This window comes from Podarcis bocagei (assembly GCF_964188305.1).
Source record: "Podarcis bocagei genome assembly, chromosome: 6".
Lineage (NCBI taxonomy): Eukaryota > Metazoa > Chordata > Lepidosauria > Squamata > Lacertidae > Podarcis > Podarcis bocagei.
The window spans coordinates 35,252,304-35,273,806 of NC_138130.1; the positions used below are offsets into that span (position 1 = coordinate 35,252,304).

The 21,503-nt window shown below is 42.5% G+C and overlaps 2 protein-coding genes across 3 annotated transcripts in view; one reads left to right on the top strand and one right to left on the bottom strand.

Annotated features, from left to right (window-relative positions):
• The window catches only part of CRLF2 (cytokine receptor like factor 2), a 49,134-nt gene extending 36,045 nt beyond the window's left edge, over nt 1-13,089 (bottom strand). The window contains exon 1 of the mRNA XM_081197120.1: nt 12,397-13,089. The gene's annotated coding sequence lies outside the window, so the exon portion shown is untranslated. The remainder of the gene's footprint in view (nt 1-12,396) is intronic.
• LOC308588597 (granulocyte-macrophage colony-stimulating factor receptor subunit alpha-like) lies at nt 9,942-20,748 on the top strand. 2 transcript variants are annotated; one of them, XM_081197103.1, is made up of 11 exons: nt 9,942-10,091; nt 10,543-10,670; nt 11,658-11,783; nt 13,046-13,178; nt 13,275-13,456; nt 14,030-14,160; nt 15,391-15,417; nt 16,311-16,437; nt 18,190-18,283; nt 18,674-18,746; nt 20,618-20,748. In XM_081197103.1, exons 3-11 carry the CDS (start codon nt 11,699-11,701, stop codon nt 20,699-20,701), a joined length of 936 nt encoding a protein of 311 aa, XP_081053229.1. In that variant the 5' UTR covers nt 9,942-10,091; nt 10,543-10,670; nt 11,658-11,698; the 3' UTR covers nt 20,702-20,748. The 2 variants fall into 2 exon arrangements, with proteins under 2 accessions (XP_081053229.1, XP_081053228.1); XM_081197102.1 differs by lacking the exons at nt 9,942-10,091; nt 10,543-10,670 and having other exon boundaries at nt 10,685-11,783.
• The last annotated feature ends 755 nt before the right edge of the window (nt 20,749-21,503 follow it).

The following is a 21,503-nucleotide window of genomic DNA, read 5'->3' on the forward strand; positions in this document are numbered from 1 at the left end:
ACAACCGGGTGCAAGTAGATAAATAGGGACCGCTTACTAGCGGGAAGGTAAACGGCGTTTCCGTGCGCTGCAGTGGCTTGCCAGAGCAGCTTCGTCACGCTGGCCACATGACCCGGAAGTGTCTGCGGACAGCGCTGGCTCCCGGCCTCTAGAGTGAGATGAGCACACAACCCTAGAGTCTGTCAAGACTGGCTCGTACGGGCAGGGGTACCTTTACCTTTACCTTTATTTTCCTTTAACCCAGTCGACCCAAATCAAATAGTTGGTGTGGCTGTGGCTGTCCATAGTACCTATCAGGGGCCATATTTGACATAATGCAAGTTAATTCAACCAGGGTGTAACAGGTGTATTATTTATTTGGAAAATTGCACACCTTAAAATTTCCTTTAGCTATCCTTTGCCAGAACTTTCCTCAAAGTGGGCTCAAAAAGAGCAGGGTGACAATGTAACCGTGTTAGAGGTGAACAGACTGGCAAAATGCAAGACTGTCATTTCTCCATGTCAAGAAAGTGCACAAAGTAAATGGGTTATGTATTTTTGAAAGGTGAACCAAGGTGAGGTGACCTGCCTCAGGCAGCAGGATCCACAGGAAACCTTTCCTTTCAAAATTGTTTTTTGTGGGTCTTTGTACTGTCATAAAGAATGTGTGTTCACTTCCTGGAGGGGAGGGACGTCAATTTGTTGTTTGCCTCAGGTGTCAAAATGTCTTGGGCTAGCCCTGTTGAAAGGCAGTGTCCACAAAGGGCCCTGGCCTAAAATTTTTTCCTCCGAGGCTACCCAGTGTTTTCATACCGTCATCAACCTAAGAGAGGTTTAATGAAGCTTAAAAGCTTCATAATATAACATATTGTTTAGGAGCACCCCATCTCCTTCCATTGGGTTTTTCATACAGAATTTTCCATGTCATGTGTGGATCAAGCATTGTAGATCAAGCACTGAATCAAATGAAGTGGATTAGCTTCTGCACACCTACAAATTAAGCTTTCAAAACAGGTATTTTAAAAGGAAATTCACTTCAATTGCCAGACAGCTTTGTAACAGTCAGCTGTCATCTGCAGATATTTTCATCCATAAAACCACACCGTCAGAGCCAGCAAAATTATGCAACACTGGCTTGTTAAGAGGCTTTCCTCATCAGATAATGATAATCATGCTTGAAGAGAGATCTACAGTATTCTTTAGACTGTGGTGCAGTATAAATATTTTAATCACTTGGGAGTGATCTCTGAGTGTTGTGAGCTTTCAGGGATTGCACTTACCCAGGGTTCATATTTCTCTTTTTTATATATAATTTTATTTATACAATTAATTTTACAACATACAAAAATTCAAAAAAAGAAAAACTAAAAAAATCAAACAATGTATCATTTACTGTATATATATGACTTCCCTCCTCCTCTTTCTGTAGTTCATTTTTTATCATATTTTACTGCATTTCCAAATTAAACCAATTTAATTTTTATCCCCTATGTTCCATATACATTTTATTCTACTACTGCACGTTTTTATATTAAACCTGCTAAACTCTTAATGTGTTTACAATAATTCTGAATATACTCTATAAATGATTTCCATTCTTAAAAAACTTGATCATTTTGATTTCTTATTCTTCCGATGAAAACCAGCAGCGCAATGAAAGGGAAGCGCTGCCGCGGCTGCATTTGACCCCGCCCCCAAGCCTCCGCCTGATTGGCTGGCTGCCAGGGGGCATGGCGCAGCAGCCCCGGGCAGCTGAGCAGGGGCCAGAACACCCCCTGTCAACGTGGGAAATGGCTCCCGCTCACAACTCCTCCCCTCTGGAAGGAGGAGAGGCTTTGCCTTTATAGCTAACAAATAACAAGGCACAGGTTTTGAAAAGGGCAAAATTGGAGCTGTGCTGCTCTGATGATCGGTTTCTGTGGCTCTCTGGGCTTTTCGATCACCCACACAGGTCAAGATGTTGTTCCATCTCTCTACTTTTTTCTTTTAGAATGGCCATTGTAAATAGTCATCATGACACTGTCTGTACTTTTCTCACCTTACTGTTTCATAATTCTACCCAGCCAGCTTTACATGTAGCTACACATCAGGATAATGCTTCATGCATCCAAAGACATGGACTTTTGTATGCCATCTTCCCCATTACAAATGGCCCGGGATTTTCCCCTCCCTTTACTTTCTCCATCTTCATACTCTCTCAAACACATACATTTTCTTTCTCTTCCCCCCCCCCCTTGGCCTGTCTAGACATAAGGAGGTCAGGGTTTTCTTTTCCCGAATCAGAGAAGCCAAACCCACAGACACAAGTTATCCAGAAAGCTTTACCTTCCTCTTCCCCTCCCACACCAGCAAAACAATGATTTTGTGGCACCACTCCTCTCGTTAAATAAGCAATTCATAACACTCCAGCTTAATGAAGCCTATCTGGAAATGTGGGGGTGGGGGTAGAGGAGGTGGTTCACATTAGCATGAGACTGGCCAAATATATCCTTCTCAGTAAGCAAGCACAAAAGATTGTTGATAAGTAAAAAATAAGTTTTGGCTGTCTACACCAATGAAATTTATCTGATGGCAATGTTCAAGGGATTCCACAAGGCAAAAATCTGAATCTGTTACTCCTTTAAGAGAAAATGCAGCAGTGCATTTGAATGTCCTGCAGATGTAAAATAAATGCCCCCATGTCTCTATTTTCCTTCATTTTCCAATGGCATTCGGATCAGCTTTTTCCTTTTTCCAGATATAAATCATTAAGATTTCAGGAGGCTTTGGCCGAAATGGAGGCGGTACAGACTACCTCCCCTCACACACAACTGCAACTTTTTAACTATATGGCACACATGACCATCACAAAATAATTAGATTTGTTTCATGAACAATCCTGCCAGTGTTTCTCTCTGTGTGTGCATATCTATCTATCTAATCACTCTAGGACTTTTGCCACCCTGAATACTGCACATCTGAAAGTACTTTGACTCATGAAACATCTTCCAAACTTCCTCAGGAGATGTTCCATTTAAACATTCTCAGAACCCAGTGTTAAAGCAGTGACCAGTGTATGCTGCTATTCCCAAGCTGAACCAGCACCAGCACTTTGGACAGGAGCCAAGGTCTCAGTGCTGTAGCACGGCACACTCCAGGGCCCCCTTATTGTGTTTTCTGACCAGGCACTTTTGGAAGCTGGATGCAGCTGCTCTTTTAATTTCCTACCATGGCCCCAGCTCTAAGAGTTCCAAGGCATTGTGTATGTTTCTGAGCACAATTCAAAGTGTTGGTGCTGACCTTTAAAGCTCTAAACAGCCGTGGCAGTATATATCTGAAGGAGCATCTCCACCCCTACCGTTCAGCCCAGACACTGAGGTCCACCTCTGAGGGCCTTCTAGCAGTTTCCTCACTGTGAGAAGTGAAGTTACAGGGAACCAGACAGAGGGCCTTCTCAGTAGTGGCGCGCACCCTGTGGAACGCCCTCCCTTCAGATGTCAAGGAGATAAAGAACTACACAACTTTTAGAAGACATTTGGAAGTTTGATGTTATGTTTGATGTTATGCTTTTATTTGTGTTGGAAGCTGTCCAGAGTAGCTTGGGCAACACAACCAGATGGGTGGGGTATAAATAAAATGATGCTAGACTCAAATAATTGATAGGCACAGTGCCTGAACAATGCCACTGCAGCTAAATATGCCAAGGCCACCTGAGGCAGGTGATACCAGAAGACATTTTGACCAGCCCATTTTGACCAGCCCTTTCTCTCAAACCTGGAGCCAGCCCTGTTCTCAAGTGGAGCTCAGCTGGGTGACAGTTATGGAGGAAAGTCAGTGCACACACCACCTGACTTCCATAGCATTGCCATACAAACTGGGCTGCCAGCATCTGCCTCTCCTGCTCACAACATGTGATGAAGCTGATTGGGGTACCATTAATGTCATTACATAGTTTATTCACTAGATGGCACAGGCCTTAGTTGTTTCCTGAGTTTGTTCTCTTTCGCTGCTGGATATAATACAATAATTATTGTCTTCTTCTTCTTTGGCGATCACTTGTAGCCAAGTCTTCCATGAAAAATGTTTTAACAGTGAGTCCATAAGTGACTGTGGAGGCCAATTCTGGATCCACACGTCCTTCCACAGTGGGGACATAGGTTTCTGGGCAGGAGTTGATCATGGTAAGGGTTTGCTAAGTATGCCTTCCTCTTAGCACATTTCTCCCTTTCGTCATGGGTGTCTTCAAAGCCCATGACACCTTTGGTAAAGTCTGTTCTCCAGTTGGAGCACTCGCAGGCCAGCATTCCCCAGTTGTTAGTGTTTAAACTACATTTTTTTAGATTTGCCTTGAGAGAGTTTTAAACCTTTTTTGTTCACCACCAGCATTACGCTTTCAATTTTTAAATTCAGAATAGAGTAGTTGCTTTGGAAGATGTTAATCAGGCATCCGCACAACATAACCAGTTCAACAAAGTTGATGTTGAAGTCAATGAAGTTGATGTTGAATTATTGTCCTGCCTTAATGATTGGAATTCCCTCTGAGCCTTCCATCAATAAGAGTTTTGTTGTCACTGCTCCAAGTTGCAGAAGGATGAAAAAAGTGAAGGGAGGTAGGTAGATTCCCTTCTTCCCAAACCACTCCCCAAATTATCGGAAAGTTCAAACTTTCAGCCCACCTTTAGTTTATATACCCAGGGATTTGCCTAAGGCTATCTTCTAGGAATGTAGTTTTGCAGCAAGCATGTGATTTGAAGAGATTTCGAGATTATAATTCCTGCACTACATTTACTCAAGCATTCATGTGTATTTTTTTATTATTAGTAGTAAGTAATTTCCATACTGAGATTTGAGTTTATTAGTGTCAGTAAGAAATGTAATTTGTTGCAATGGGATTATTGTAGTGAAATTTAAAATGCCATGTTTCTAGGAGGGGCAGCAGTGGGAGAGAAAAAATAAGCTGCAAACTAGTTAAGTGTTTTTATAGGTGTTTCTGTATCAACAATGGGGGGGTGTTTTTATTTATTGTTTTAGTTTTGTTTAGTTGGGTTTTAAAAAGTGGGGGGTTGTATTCTCATATTCTGGTACTTGCATGGCACTTGGGCATGAAAACCTATTGGAGAGAACAGCTGCACCATCTTGTGGTGAATGTTGAAAGTCTCACCAGTTAATACGAAACTGTATTGCAGCTTCATAGATACATGGCTGTTTTAGCATTATCAAACTCCTGGAACTGCTTTTATGGTTTGATTCTACACATAGCAGAACACACAACATGAAGGGGTTGGTTTTTTTTGCAATACTTTAAAAAGCATTGTGGAGGTTAGTAAGAGGAGTTTAATAAGGGGTTGGGTTAATAAGCCTCTTAAGGCACACAGAAAAGAGCCCGAAACAACTGGGAAGATGAGAAGTGATAAAATTGCACATCCATAACTATATCAGCACCTATTGCATTCATTCTGAATTAATGTACTAATAATGAAGTGGGCACGTGTATATGAATAGCTCCAAAGAGTAGTGTTTTATCGGTTTGGGGCCACATTTACCTTCTGTTCTACTGCTAATTTGCTTTCTGTGTACAAGGCGAGAATATTGAGATTAAGCCAAGTAGAAAGCAGATTAACAGCTGGATGGAAATACAGCCTTGAAATGCAAAGCTATAGATACAAATTACATGGAAATTCAGCTTCTTAGAAAGATAAAAACAGGAAATCAAACAGTGGCCATTCAATTAGTTTTGTACTCAGAACTAGGTTTTCTGTAATTAGACCAGGATATGAAGAAACTGTTCTGTGAAAGGAGGAAAGAAGCCTCTTTCTCATGACAAGTTCGTCTCAGAACAAAAATGAAGCAAGCTTCCATGCAAAGTTACACCCTCCTCTTGCTTTGCATGCAAATTCATCTTCTCTCTTGCCCCACTTTTTCATTCTTGTTGGATGTGTCATTCCCTATGTCCACAGTGGTTTATTTTAGATTCAATTCTCAACCCTAGCAAAGATTCAAGAACAGTTGGACTGTAGGACAGTCCATGATTGGAGAAGGACTCTCTGTCTAAAGGACTCTCAAATGACCTCTATTTGAAAGAGCCCACTTTTTGAAGCACTGTCTGGTTCAAGTCCAGTTTAAAGACCAGTAGGGAAAGCAGGCATGCAGGCCACCTGGCTATCCACACCCCAAGGTGAGTTGTGTTGTTTGGATAAAATTAAAAGTAAAGGGACCCCTGACCGTTAGGTCCAGTCATGACAGACTCTGGGGTTGTGCGCTCATCTCGCTCTATAGGCCAAGGGAGCCGGCGTTTGTCCGCAGACAGCTTCCGGGTCATGTGGCCAGCCGCTTCTGGCGAACCAGAGCAGCGCACAGAAATGCCATTTACCTTCCCGCCGGAGCGGTACCTATTTATCTACTTGCACTTTGATGTGCTTTCAAACTGCTAGGTTGGCAGGAGCAGGGACCAAGCAACGGGAGCTCACCCCGTCACGGGGATTTGAACTGCCAACCTTCTGATCGGTAAGTCCTAGGCTCTGTGGTTTAACCCACAGCGCCACCCGCGTCCCATCGTTTGGATAAAAGTACTAGCTAAATTTGCACCTGTACATATATATTAGCAAAAGTAAATTTGATGGCAATGCATAAGTGCAAGGGGCAGCCCATCCCATTTCGCCGCCTGAGGCAAAACAGGAAAGTGTCCCTAGACGAAGCCTTGCTTACCCTGCTTGCACAGCAGTGGCTTCCAGGGAGATCTCTCCTACTGCTCTGCATTCCCCAGTGGTGGTAGGGGCAGGCGGGGTCCCTGTGTGGGCACTGCCCCATGGGATTCCACTGTCCAAGATGGCTGCTTCAGCCTGCCTCGTAGGCAGGACAGCCCTGCATAAGTGGCGACCCTTCCCCATTCCTAGTCTTCTGCTGGACCAGTGGGCCAGGAACACTCTGGAAAGAATGGCTTCTGTGGTTTGCTTGTATAAAACTGGAAACAATAAAACTATCCAACATCTTTTTTTAAAAAAAACCACCAGGCCTTCATTATTTCTGAGGCTCCTTGTGTATGGCAGCACTCCATTGCCCACCCAGTGTCCTATCACTACCCTGAAAAAAATCTGATTGCATTAACAAAACCTCCCCTCCACTATCATATCCTCATGCCACACCTACTGCTAACAGGGGCAGGCACTTATCCTATCTGGAAACAGGTCCTCTGGCTACAGCAAGGGCTGTAGCTTAGTGGCAGAGCATCTGTTCTGTATGCAGAACATCTGGGCTGAGGTGGAAGAGAAACTTGCCTTCAGCCCCAGAATGCCACTGTCAGTCAGTGTAGATAATTCTGATGTAAATGAATCAATGGTCTGACTCAGTAGAAGGCAGCTTTCTGAGCTCCCATGCTTCTTCCTAACAATGGTTATAATATAAGCTCCCTCGCATAGAAATGAGTATTTTCCACTTAACATGCTCCAAATTAGGTCTTTGACAGAGTGAATCACTGAACTCCAAGTCAGGGCTCTCAAAATGGCTGTGTCACATCAGAGCTTCTCTATGTTCCTATCAGACCAGAGGAGCTTTGCTCATAACCCAGCTAACCACTTCTCACCAGTTCCTTTTCTCTTCTCAGTAAGAAAGCTCCGCCTTTGCCCTGCTCCCTTCCACGACTCTTTCTGAGGCTTATAAATAAGCCTTTAGGACAGGCATAGGCAAACTCGGCCCTCCAGATGTTTTGGGACTACAACTCCCATCATCCCTAGCTAACAGGACCAGTGGTCAGGGATGATGGCGGGCAGTGGCGGCGGGACCAGTGGCAAGAAAGGGCTCCTTTCGGGCCACTTGTCCCTCTGCTGCCGCCTCTGCCGCTTGCAAGAGCAGAGATAGGAGCCGCAGTTGGTAGAGGCACAGCACAGCGCAGCGCAGCGCCTCTCCCAACCACAGCTCCTGTGCCTGCCCTTGCGAGAGGTGGGAGGCAGCAGTGGGACCAGCAGCAAGAAAGGGCTCCTTTCGGGCTGCTTGTCCCTCCGCCGCCACCGGCCTCACTCAAGTATAAGCTGGGGGGGGGGCTTTTTCAGCATAAAAAATGTGCTGAAAAAGTCAGCTTATACCCAAGTACAGTCATACTCAGGTTGATGTAGCTTTGGGATGAATATTTTCGGATTGCGCCCCGCAGGTAATGGAAGTAATGGAGTCCGTTACTTCTGGGTTTCGCCGCTCGCACATGCGCAGACGCTCAAAATGACATCACACGCATGTGCGGAAGCGGCGAAACGCGACCCGCGCACGCACAGTCGCGTGTTACGTTTACTTCAGGATGCGAATGGGGCTCTGGAACGGATCCCGTTCATATCCAGAGGTACCACTGTATATATGGTAGACAGAAATATTCTTCAGCTTTAGCCACATGTTCCCCACTGTTTGAGTCACAGCTGTTTCCTATAATTTCTGCTGCTTCCCACAAAGAGGAAGAGGTCAGTTGGGGTCTATCCATCAATTGTGTAACTGTGTGGCACACTACCTGATGTTACGTTAATTTGGGCATGGGTTTTAATCCAGGGAGATCTCTCTAAACTCACATTTAGAGTAGACACAGTGAAATCCATGGATTTGTTAGTTAATGAGTCTACTCTTAAATATGATTTAATTAGATCCAACCCTATAGTTATGGGAGCGGTTTATTATGCAAATCACTGAATATTTTGTTAAAACAGCTCAGTCTTGTGGTACCTTATAAAACTTAGGACCAAAGTAGACACGAAGCAGGAGATCCTTATCTTCCCATGGGTTTTTTTGTGGGGTGTTAATAACAGCTGTGGAAGATGGAGCTTATTCAGATTGGGACAATGACACTTCCAATTGAAATCATCCCTTTTCCATTGCCACCCAGCTTTTATGCACCACTCAGAACAAAACTTGCAGGTTCTCTACAGGTTGGCAATTTTATTGTGCCAAAGTAAACCTCTCTGTGTCTTAAGGGCAGCTTCAGAGGTCTTGCTAGTAGTCCAATTTGTAAGATCAATTAGATTGGTAAGCATGAGAGAAAGGAGCTATTCGGTGGTGTCCCCACAGTTATGAAACACCCTTCAAAGTTGTTTGTGTACAGCTCCATCAGGACAGACTTTTAACCAGGCATCGGAAACCCACTGAGTACAAATACTATTGGCCTGTTTGGGTGAGTTGGGGTTCTATATTATTATCTATCTATCCCCCCTATTTTTGGAGTTCGGCAAATCTTAGAATTCTTCCAAGCTTGCTGATACCTCTCTCTTGTGCATCAGCTACATAAGCAAAGGCTGAATATCAGAAATAAAGGGAATGGTGACTAGATATGATACACGCCGTTTCTGTTGATTAGAATATTATTTTCCTGAGCATAACAGTGGAAATATCCTGGGTTGAGTTCCCAGTGGATATCCATTGCAGCCTCAGGAGCAAAACTGAAGCTTTCCCTCATGAAGTATACTATATTGACAGAAACTTGTTTGCACCTTCAGAACGCCATGGTGACAACTGTCATTCAACAAAAGAAAACTCTGCAGCCCACAAGCTATTGTCTTTCCTGGGCTAAGAAGATGTGAAAATAGGAACTCCCCCAAAAGGAAACTTTTGGCTGACATTAAAGACAGGAAGTGGTTGTTCTTAGTGAGGCAACTGTGACAACTGAGATGGCCTGTGATGAGAATTTCCTGAATTTCTCCATGTCTGTTACTTTAATTAGAAAACTGTGGGTGTGAAGGCTTCAGACACTTTTCTCCAGGTCCCAAGGATCCTCAGAACACCAGGAGGTCTCTTATGTCCAGAAACCCTTGGTGAACCCCGCCCATACACTGAATTTGGAGTTTTTAATCATCATATCATTTATGAACAAAAGCTTTTGACAATGATCTCTCTAGGCGATATATTTGTTCAGTGGGCCTGTAGATGGCGAATTCTTCTTCAGACAGTATCAAGAATATAAGGAAGGCATCAGAAAGGCCTTCAAGAGTAAGAGAAAGCATCCCACTACTTTGTTCTTTCTTATTCACTTACTGTAAATTGGAAGTGAAAGAAGGAAGTTCATGATGCAACGCTCCTTATGAAAGCAACATATATATCCTTGCTTTCTCTCTGCACTGCCACAGCTTCTCTTCACTACAATCTTATTGAGCCTGTAAGAAGAGACGGTAAGAACAACTCCCCACCCAGCAGATAACAAGGGGCCACATTCATAACCTTTCACAAATACATCACCCATTTTTCATTGGTGGGGGTGGGGGGAGACACAGCAGGGATAATAGAATATATCTACTATCCCAATCCTTTCAACATCGTGACAGTCATCACCACTCCAACCACTGTAGGTCTTGAGAAACCCTTTGCTATTCTCAAAAACTGGAAAGAGGGTTCGTTTGGGTACCCAAGACAGAAGAATGCTACCAAGAAGCAGGAATCTTATTATGACTTAGAAAGGTTTGTGGGTTAGGAAAGAAAATCAGTATTTTAGACCAATGGAAAGATTCTTAGTGAAAAGAAGTAGACAAAAAATATTATTGTGTGCAAACTGTATTAAAAAACAACTGCTTAACAGATTGGACATTCTTTTTTTACTCCCCAAAACATAACCCATTGCTCCAGTACTTGATGATGAAAGATCAACAGATGGACAAGTAGGGAACTTTCATACCTGGAAGGAAAAGGAACTGGATTGCTATCAAGATTAGAGAAAGAAAAGAACTGACAAACAAAAAGCTGGAAAAATACAGGTAACCAACCTATATTTCTATATACAGTGGACCTGCAACTTATACTTACTTTACATACGTGACTGCAACCTTACATGGGGGGGGGGGTGGAGAGTGGTGGAAACCTGCCATTCCCCACTCCCCGTTTATTTATTTTTCCCCATCTGTACACCCGGGCTTTCCCCCCTTGTTTACCAGGCAATATTAAAATGTCAAATTTAAGAATTTTATGGGGGTTTGTTTTGAAATTTTAGTAGGGTTTTCCATGCAACTTTTTGCAAACAGAAACCTAAGCTTTGTGTATTTTTTAAGCAGAGAGATATAGAAAGAGAGAGAATTATCAATACATTTTTAATTTTTAACTTGGGAATATGTATATATCATCTGATTGTTAGGTGTCAGTGTTTGATAAAACAGATTTACAGAAGAGGGTAATGCTAACATAATACAGAATGCCCTGCAGTGATTTTTTTGGATGGTTGTTGTTGTTGTTTTTTAAAAAAGAAAAACTTCGTGATTAAGTTCAATATATTGGGTGACTATGGGATGCTGACTGTGGGTGATACAAGTTGTAGTTCAACAACAACTGGAAGACTACAAGTTAGTCAGGAGTATTTCAAAGACGTGTTCTCTGAAAACAATGTAGGCATGCCATATGTAGAACTGAATAAATACAAATGAGAACAGAAACAGAAACTTTTTTTAAAAAAACCAAAGCTCCAGTATTACATGTCCCCTCATATAAACTAGAAAAAACGAGGCTGGCAACCAATGAAATTGTTCCATTAGCAAAAGGATTTCCATTTCCCCTCACTCTTCTCTGCCTGGTCACCCTCAAACCTTTCCTGGGTTTCCCTCAAATCCTCTGGAGCAGATTTAGGGTGGACATAAAGGGAGATGAGAGGGAAAGAATGTTCCATTCTCCTAATGGAGTAACTTCAAAGAATACCACTCCAATGAAAATGTGGCAGAACAATGAAATAAAACAAACTCTTTTTTTCATTTTAGGATTTATTGCTGTGTATTTATATAAAAAACAAAAAATCAGTATGGTGCCCAATATAGGATTTGTTCACATGAGTTGCCTCACAGTGTTCTGCTCTGTTTTCTTTATTACTTTTGCGAATAATCAGGGTAAGTATACATTTCTATTGAACTGTGTGGGACTTACTTTAGCATAGATATGGTTAGAATTGCGGAAGGTTAGAATTGCGGAAGCTCAGTTGAGTGACAGTGGAGAGCAGGCAAAGTCAGAGTGGAAGGAAATGTATTTATTACCAAAGTAGTTCATTAATGTGTGGGTGAATGCGGCATTTTAGTTTTGGGGTAGGGTTGGTTCTTATGTGGGTGTAAGATGGAAAATGAGGAGAGATGAAAAAAGCATGTTTTCTTGAAGATTTCTCTCTCTCACACACACGCACACACATATAATACACATATGTAGGCACACAATACACCTCAGGGCAGATGGATACTTGAAGAAGATTAGTTAGGTACCATAAACAAATAACATATTACAGTGGGGAGCATTTGTGTCTGCTGAAGATGATACAAAAACAACTATGAGATATAAAACAAATCATGAAGTTCCCAGAAACTGCAGCAAACAGGTATGAAACTACCATGAAATTACATGAACAAGCAGCTACATGAACAGGCTCAACGGAAGCTGAAATGAGCCGGTGTCAGACTTCAGGGACTCTGCTTCCTCCCCTCTTGGCTGTACAAAGAGAAAGCAGTCTTTTACCAGTAACAGAAATGTTTAATGTACAGAGCAAAAGAGCATGCGACCATTCTCAGAGTGCAGGTGATCCCAATTAAGGTTCTGTCCACTTCCCTCTAGTCACATCCGTCCTCTCGCCTCCTAGCCACCTGATCTCTCAACCTTTGAGCCTTTTGCGCAGTCACCTTATCTAATCTCAGAGCCTGCACAACTTCCAGTGAGAGAGTGTCAGCTAGTTCACTCTCTTCCCATTCTTCTTGCTGTTCACCTCCTAGTTCTGCCCAACTATTGTCTTCTGAACTGTGCCCCTCAGCAAATCATTGTTCCAAATCAACACTACTCCACTGCTCCTGTGGAGTTTCAGGATCCTGGCCATGAGCAGGGGGAGGGGTAGGCTCCCGCCATTCGTCATCAGAGTTGTACTCCTCAACCCAGTCTCTGACAGCAGGTAAGCAATAGAGAATCACATCCCCACTAGGGATAAACATTGGTGGTGGAAACTGTGTTGAAAAGCCACTTGACATTAAAAAAAGGAAGTACTTTGCATAGCTTGATCTCATAAAACACATATAGGATAATCAATGCAGGTATGCAGCCTCAGAGCTACACACACACACACACACACACACACACACACACACACACACTGACCATTCCTATTTTTTCTCCCCAGGACAAAATGGGACATCAGCTGAAAATTTATCCTGTGTCATTTACACAGTTCGTGTTACCTCAATGAATTGCACTTGGGATACTGGCAGGAATGTTCCTAAAGACGTCCAGTATTTTCTATACTTGATATATCAGTAATTCATTTTCATTTGTTAAATGGGGGTGGGGAAGGGAATGGTTAGAGTATGCTGTTCCTGGCTGGGTTTTTAACAAAATGTTTTGGCATGCAGCGAAAACGATGGCGAAGAGACAGAATGCCCCCAGTACAAAAATAATAAACTTGGAAGACATGTTGGGTGCCATTTTCCTAATATAAAAGTTCCTGGGAATCATATTACCCTCAGAGTGAATGGATCAAGCGAAGAATCACTGGTTCAGCCTTTGGATCAGCAATTCTGGCCTTTCGATCATGGTAAGAGAAGGAGGGTGGGGTTTGTTTGTTCTTTTACTCATAGTGCAAAAAATTAGATATCTTGAGATACCTTATAAATCAGGGATGGGGAAGCTGTGGACCTCCAATATTGTTGTTGTTATTGTTTGGTCGTTTAGTCGTGTCCGACTCTTCGTGACCCCATGGACCAGAGCACACCAGGCACTTCTGTCTTCAAGTCTTCACTTCTGTCTTCACTTCTGTCTTCTACCTCCAATATTATTAGACTCTAAATCTCTTCACCCCTGATCACAGGCTAGGCTGGCTGTGGAGTCAGAAATCCCTCATCCCTTCTCTAGTCCTTTTTTAAAAAAATGCTTGTAAAATTAAAAAAAAACCTCAGAGATGTATTTGTCTGCCTGCATTCACATACCCTGTACCCCTTCAAGACCTCTCACCACAAAATTCCTGGCTATAAGCCGAGTGACACCTACCCACAATGTATGTGAATATGAAATGCTTAGGAACTGGAAGCAGGGAAGTTGACCACTCAGATGCCCTTGAAATTTCACAGCTCTCCACCTGTCAAGTAAAATACTGGCTATTTCATTACAGAAAAACTTACTCCACCAGCAGATATCACTTGGAATTGTCATGAACAGCCGTGGGGGTGCAAAGTACAATGGAAACCCCCTCCCTGTGCCTTTAAAGATAACGCACACTACTGCTTTAAGTATGAAATAAAGGTAAGAGGTTAATTGTGGTTTTGCTTGTTGAATAGCTTTTTGTTACCTTTGCTAGTCACATGCGGATATCTGATGTAGAAATTCATGGTGAAAGAAACATTTGTCCAATTTCAAATGTACATGGAATTTAGTTTGACTGCTATTTCCTATCTACCAGGGTGAATGGTAATTCTTAGATAGGTTTTGGTTGGTAGAGATGGAGCAGCGTACAGTTCTTTCATGAGTAAAGAAAATCCTCAGATAAAATAGAGTGATACTTTTCTTGTGGGATGACCTCCCAACAAATTCTGCATTGCAGCCTCGCGTTCCAGTTCATTTGTTGAGCCTCCTTATTAGAAAAAGCTTATAGCATTTTATCTGAATCCAACTAATGTTTCTTGGCTGTTTTGTTCTCAGTCAAAAGCCAATGTCTGCAATATAGTCTAGAAAGTCCCCATGAGGATAGACACATCATTCGTTTTTCATGGTGATGTCAAGGTTCCAATGTGTGAGCTACATTGACCGGCATATACCATAAACCCATACATGTGGGTGCATCAATGTACCCATGTGCAGAAGCATCCTGCAACACTGCTGGTTTCTGAAATCTCGCCCTTCCTAGCTTCATACCGTATGGCTCAATTTAGGTATGCATGCTGGTACACAAATACCAGGTCTATCCTACATATTTAAAATAATGACTGGATTGTGGCGATACATTTATTTGCTGAGTTCCTATATACATCACAAGCTGGTCTGCCAAATCCTTGCACTATAACAGAGGAAGCCTATTTGTGGCCCTCCTCATAGCCCCAGTTTGCATAGGCCAATAGATGACAGGATCCCCCTACATCTGGAGGATCACAGTTTTCCCACCCTTGGTCTATAGGAATGCAAAATGGTTGCCTGGTGCTTCGTGGTCAGCACTTGTGGGAAGCCAAACACCATTTTGTAAAGTTTCACATCTATTAATGTATGGAAAAACGTGAACTTCTATAACTCATTCATCTTCTTTTAATATTTATGTTTATAATGTGTGTGTTACACAATGAAAAAAAAGAGAAGATTGTGGGGAAAGTTAATAATCCACCCACAAGGAAGTCAGCCCTCTTTCCTCCGATATTATCGGTTACTCTTGACTACTTTTGCCTTCCTTGCTAATTAAGGTATACAGCCAAATTTGTGAAAGCTAGCATACTTTGAAAAAGTACAATGAAAACCAACTAAAAACGTTACTTTTTTGTCTCTAAGGATGAAATCAGAGGCCAGATTTCAACAGTAAGTATTGTTATCTTATATAAACATGAGGCATGCGAACTGAATTTTAGAACGGGAGAATCATGTGTATGCTGCCTTGGAAGAAAGCTGGGCTATAAATATTAAGAAGGCAGCATAGTATTATTTGTCCCCAGCATTCTGAAATTAATTAATTAATAATATTTTATTGCTTATACCCCACCCATCTGACTGGATGTTCTATCTAGGTGTCCAGATTTGGTCCAAAAGGGAAAATATAGCAAAAAAATATCCAGAATCCTCAAAAGATGGGCAACACAAAGTAAAATAAATATTTGGTTTGGAACCTGCTTCATTGCTTCAGATATTCAATGTGACATTGTGCTTCAGATCTGATTACCTTCCATTTCCAAAGCCTTAGGCGACTTCCTCATTATCTAGAATGGGGAAGTCAACAAGTGCCTATATACAAAATATAATAAACATACACCTAAGATGTGGCTGCTTCAGGTGCCACATAATACCCCTTCTGCATTTGTAAGAACTTAATCATTTAGTGTAGTAGCACTTGTACTTTGGAACTCCCTGCCTATTGAGATCAAGCAGGTGTCCCAGAATTACAGACTTGTAGAGGTGGGAGGGACTCCAAGAGTCATCTAGTCCAACCCCCTGCAATGCAGGAATCTTTGCCTCAATGTAGGGCTCAAACACACAACCCTAATATTAAGAGTCTCATTTAATCTGTTTCCGTATGCTTTAAAACATGCCTGTAAATTGTTCTTGATTTTCTTGTTTTATCTTTCTCAACTGTTTGAGGTTTGTTTCCTTTTACAATCAAGTGGTGTGTAAGTTTATGAAATAATAAGTTGATGAATGTGAATTGGCATGCTATTTCACCTACAAAGACATAAAGCAGATTAATCTTCTACTTTTAGTTAACAAGTGGACAAACCCACCAAAATTACACGGTACGTGGGAAATACTCATTGAGGCTCCGTGCAGCTGGACAGTATTGTCCCATTGGGACACAGTGGAGTGACTGGAGTAAACCAATTGTGTTTGGTAAGATTACAGATTTATTTATATTTTTTTTCCCATTGGCCCTTTCTCTGTTATTCTCTCTAATGGTAAACTCAGGGGTTTGTGTGCCTCGATCAGCCTGAGAAACAAAGCCATCCAAAAATGTTTATATATATCTGTCAGGGAACTGACATTGGAGCTAGAGGCGGAGGGAAGGCATCTCAAATGATGCTGGAGAAGGGCCCAGCAGGGAGAGAGGCAGCTCCGCAGATGGGGAAGCAAATCAGTGCAACACCAGGGATATAGAGGGACTGATGGGGGAATCGGCGAGAGGGCTCCAGGACTCTTCACCGGACACCAGCGGGGAGAGCACGGGTCCTCCGCTACCCATGCCCACCCTGCACAGAAGACTTCCGCGCAGAGAGAGTAGGAGGAGACTGGGTGTCAAACAACTTTTATGTTGGAAAAGATTTAAGAAACGCCCACTGACGGATTCTGCTAGCGACTGAGGCAGCCACGAAGTGAAGGGCTGCCCAGACTGAAAGGTTTTGCAAGGCAACAAAGCCTGGAGAGGCGGCAACTTACGCACGAGCAACCCATACACATTACAATATCTATTCAGAGGACTCCCTCGGCATGCAGAACTATATAAATTTGTAGATTAAATATTTTTTTGAAAGAAAACAGCCCATACTTCCAAGACTTCCAGCTTCTAGGACTTACAGAAAGTTTCTGGCAGTTGAGCCTTACAGACATCAAGAATGATATTAGTGTCAGTCCCCCTGTTGCTTAGAAATGCAACTTTAATAACAACGACAACAATTTATTTATTTATTTATTTATACCCCGCCCATCTGGCTGGGTTTCCCCAGTCACTCTGAGTGGCTCCCAACAGAATATTAAAAACACAATAAAACACCAAACACTAAAAACTTCCCTACAATGACTACCTTCAGGTGTCTTCTGAAAGTCAGATAGTTGTTTATTTCCTTGACATCTGATGGGAGGGAATTCAACAGGGCGGGCACCACTACCAAGAACTGCCTGGTTCCCTATGACCTCACAGTGAGCGAACTGCCAGAAGACCCTCAGAGCTGGATCTCAGTGTCTGGGCTGAATGATGGGGGTGGAGACGATCCTTCAGGTATACTGGGCTGAAGCCATTTTGGGTTTAGAGGTCAGCACCTACACTTTGAATTGTGCTCAGAAATGTACTGGAAGCCAATGTAGGTCTTTCAGGACCAGTGTTCTATGGTCTCGGCGGCTACTCCCAGTCACCAGTCTGGCTGCTGCATTCTGGATTAGTTGGTTTCCAAGTCACCTTCAAAGGTAGCCCTATGTAGAGTGCATTGCAGTAGTCCAAGTGGGAGATAACCAGAGCATGTACCACTCTGGCGTAAGGTTACCAGATTTTTTCCAATGAATCCAGGGACACTTTTCAGCTTCAGTGGATTTTGTATGGGGACTGATTTGTAAATACGGGGACTGTCCTCGGGAAACGGGGACATCTGGTAACCTTACTCTGGCGAGACAGATCAGTTGATTGACACTGCCGTACGTGTGTGCTTATATAAGACTGATGCTTGATTTGCAAAACACCATACTGGTTCTTCCCCAAAAGCACTACTCTGGAAGCCCCCATCCCAGCAAGCAATGTGGACAGAGCCAAGGGGCAAGAGAGGCTGTGGTTGTTACCAGGTCTGGTGCTCCTTTAAGGACCAGAACCACGTCACAAGCTGATGCTGGGCCTGTGTTTATGATACACTTAGCACTAATGCCTTCCTATCTTTTCAGGTACTGACCCCAATCCATTTCCTACAGAATTATTAATATTTGTAGTACTTGGGACCGTCATAACAATCTTGCTCCTGATTTTGATCTGGAAAAGGTAAAACACAAGACATTTTTCCTGCATCTAGAAAATGGCTAGCATTTTTAATTACTATTGTTCTGAGATTTGACAAGCCTGAGTATTCTTTGTTAGGATTTTAACCAAGAGATCTGAAAAATTCAACATTTCTAGAAGACCTGAAAACACTAAATGAAAATCTAACGTATTAATATTCTAATCAAAATGTTGAATAGGAGGATCTGTTAAAGATTTAAGACAATGCAGTACGTATAGTGCATAATTCAATCTATGTCCTATCTGTGCATGCTGTTTGGGCGAGTGCTCCCCTTCTATGCATGAAGCTCTCCATCTGCAGGCAAGAGGATATGGATTAGGGAGAACAGGATTTGAGACCCTGGTCAAAGCCCCACATTTTCCTTCCTGCAGATTCCACATATGGAGATGCCTAACTTTTCCAGTTCCACAACCAAAAGATGTTCTTTGGCAATATGAGAATGTGGTAAGTTCTAGAATGCCTTGAATGCAGTATTCTGCCAGTTTTTAAAACAATTTAAAGATGAATGGCTGTAATTCACAAAGTAATGCTATGTGATTGCTTACTGCCACACGGAAGGTGCCATGAAATTGCTGATCTAGCAGTTTCCCCCCATTCCTAGAGATGTTTGCATGCTAGAATTTTATCTAGTCTAGTAAAATATTTCCACAATTGTGTAATTTTTTTATTATTATTATTATTATTATTATTATTATTATTATTATTATTATTATTATTATTATTATTTATAATTTATACCCCGCCCATCTGGCTAAGTTTCCCCAGCCACTCTGGGCGGCTCCCAATCAAGTGTTACAAACAGTACAGCATTAAATATTAAAAACTTCCCTAAACAGAGCTGCCTTCAGATGTCTTTTAAAGATAGGATAGCTGCTTATTTCCTTCACATCTGAAGGGAGGGTGTTCCACAGGGTGGGCACTACTACTGAGAAGACCCTCTGTCTGGTTCCCTGTAACCTCACTTCTTGCAATGAAGGAACTGCCAGAAGGCCCCAGCGCTGGATCTGAGTGTCCGGGCTGAACGATGGGGGTGGAGACGCTCCTTCAGGTATACTGGGCTGAGGCCGTTTAGGGCTTGAAAGGTCAGCACCAACACATTGAATTGTGCTCAGAAACGTACTGGGAGCCAATGCAGATCTCTCAGGACCGGTGTTATGTGGTCCCACCAGCCAGTCCCAGTCACCAGTCTAGCTGCCGCATTCTGGATTAATTGCAGTTTCCGGGTCACCTTCAAAGGTAGCCCCACGTAGAGTGCATTGCAGTAGTCCAAGCGGGAAATAACTAGAGCATGCACCACTCTGGTGAGACAGTCTGCAGGCAGGTAGGGTCTTAGCCTGCATACCAGATGGAGCTGGTAGACAGCCGCCCTGGACACAGAATTAACCTGCAGCTCCATGGACAGCTGTGAATCCAAAATGACTCCCAGGCTGCACACCTGGTCCTTCAGGGGCAGTTACCCCATTCAGGACCAGGGAATCCCCCCCCACCCGCCCGCCCCCCTGTCCCCCAAAAGCAGTACTTCTGACTTGTCGGGATTCAACCTCAATCTGTTGTTAGCCGCCATCCATCCTCCAACCGCCTCCAGGCACTCACACAGGACCTTCACAGCCTTCATTGGTTCATATTTAAAGGAGAGGTAGAGCTGGGTGTCATCTGCATACTGATGAACACCCAGCCCAAACCCCCCAATGATCTCTCCCAGCGGCTTCATATAGATATCAAAAAGCATGGGGGAGAGGACGGAACCCTGAAGCATCGTGTATGAACGATGGAAGTCTCCAAACACTGTAACCACTTCCCCAAACCTATCTGTGTGGTCATAAAAACAAAAAATGTAAGAGTTTCTAGTTATAATGGGTGGGATTCACCTAACTAGCTCCATCAGTGGAAGGCCTGTGTAAGAAACTAGTAATTTTACTGACATTTTAGTGCCAAGGGTAGTTGCTTAGTTTCATCTAAAAGAAATGGGACTTTCAAGTAAGTTTTAACTTAATTGGAGATATTGAAACCATAATAATTCTACCCCGCCCACCTGGCTGGGTTTCCCTAGCCACTCTGTGGAAATTTGAAACAGGGCTGAACTGAAAATATATTACAGAGGAAAAGCTGCATTGCAAAAAGTGTTTGCTGCAGCTTCCATTTGTCATTTTCTAAATGTTGAAGGAACTGTGGAAAACTCAACCACCAGCACACCATTCTTCAATACTGGCTATGCTAGCAGAACTTTGTTATGAGCTGTAATAAAGAAGTGAAACTGAAGTGGTCACGCGCCTTAGGAATTAACCTTAAGGGGATTTTTCTTTTCCCTTTTTTAGAAAACATGGGTGGACCTGATGCCAGCAGCAGATGAAAAAATAACAGTGGTTGAAGAAATGAATTGCGAATTGCAAAAACAATGAGATTTTCACTAGCCAGCTGCCACCCCAAATAAATTAGGGAAATGCTATTATTTTGGTGCTTCCTTTCGTCTCAGCTGCAAATGCATGTATACAAGTACAAAAGCTGCTACTCAAGCACACTGGAAGACAATGCCAGGGATAGGTTTCCTATGCAAGTAACAGCTAGAGAAAGCTTGTGTGTGTGTGTGTTTGTGTGTATATATATAAATCAGGTGTCATTTTGCTACACAAGGAAGTGGCAATGATGACAGCAAAGTAGATGCAGCTGAACTATCTACACAAAATTTCTGTCCCCTAAAATATAAAGGGTTATAGATTGGGTGCACTAAATTCAGAAGGGTTGGGGAACTTAACTGTTTGGGAAACACTACTCTAAAGGACAGGGGCTACTGCAATGTTTGTAGTCTATCTTTGCCATGCTTCATCAAAATCAAGATCTCAACATTTTCTTAAGATGCCTACTGCTCCAATAAATGAGCCTTATTGGCCAACAAGGCTTTTTGACAACAAGCCTGTTAAGACACTCAGTTGATTAGGTAACCTTATATTTTGCTGGTTTTTATTGCCAGCCAAGCTTTAAGTGATCATTATTGTGATACTTCCGCATTCATGTGTTGTGATTTTAAGTTTTAGTGTATTGATGTCTTGTGCCCTGCACTGAGATTTTACAAATATCATTAGCGTTTTTAGCTCTTAATTCCTCTTGCTAAAGGAGTTAATAAAGGTTTATAAAAACCATTTCTAATGTACTGTGTAATTCTAAGCATCACTAGAATAGTTGCATCAGAGCTAGTCATGCTGC

Coding starts and splice junctions, on each gene's coding strand:
- LOC308588597 (XM_081197102.1), top strand. CDS start 11,327: ATGAGAACAGAAACAGAAACTTTTTTTAAAAAAACCAAAGCTCCAGTA. Junction 13,179..13,274: donor TTTCTATACTTGATATATCA/GTAATTCATTTT, acceptor TTTGGCATGCAG/CGAAAACGATGGCGAAGAGA. Junction 15,418..16,310: donor TCAGAGGCCAGATTTCAACA/GTAAGTATTGTT, acceptor TTCTACTTTTAG/TTAACAAGTGGACAAACCCA.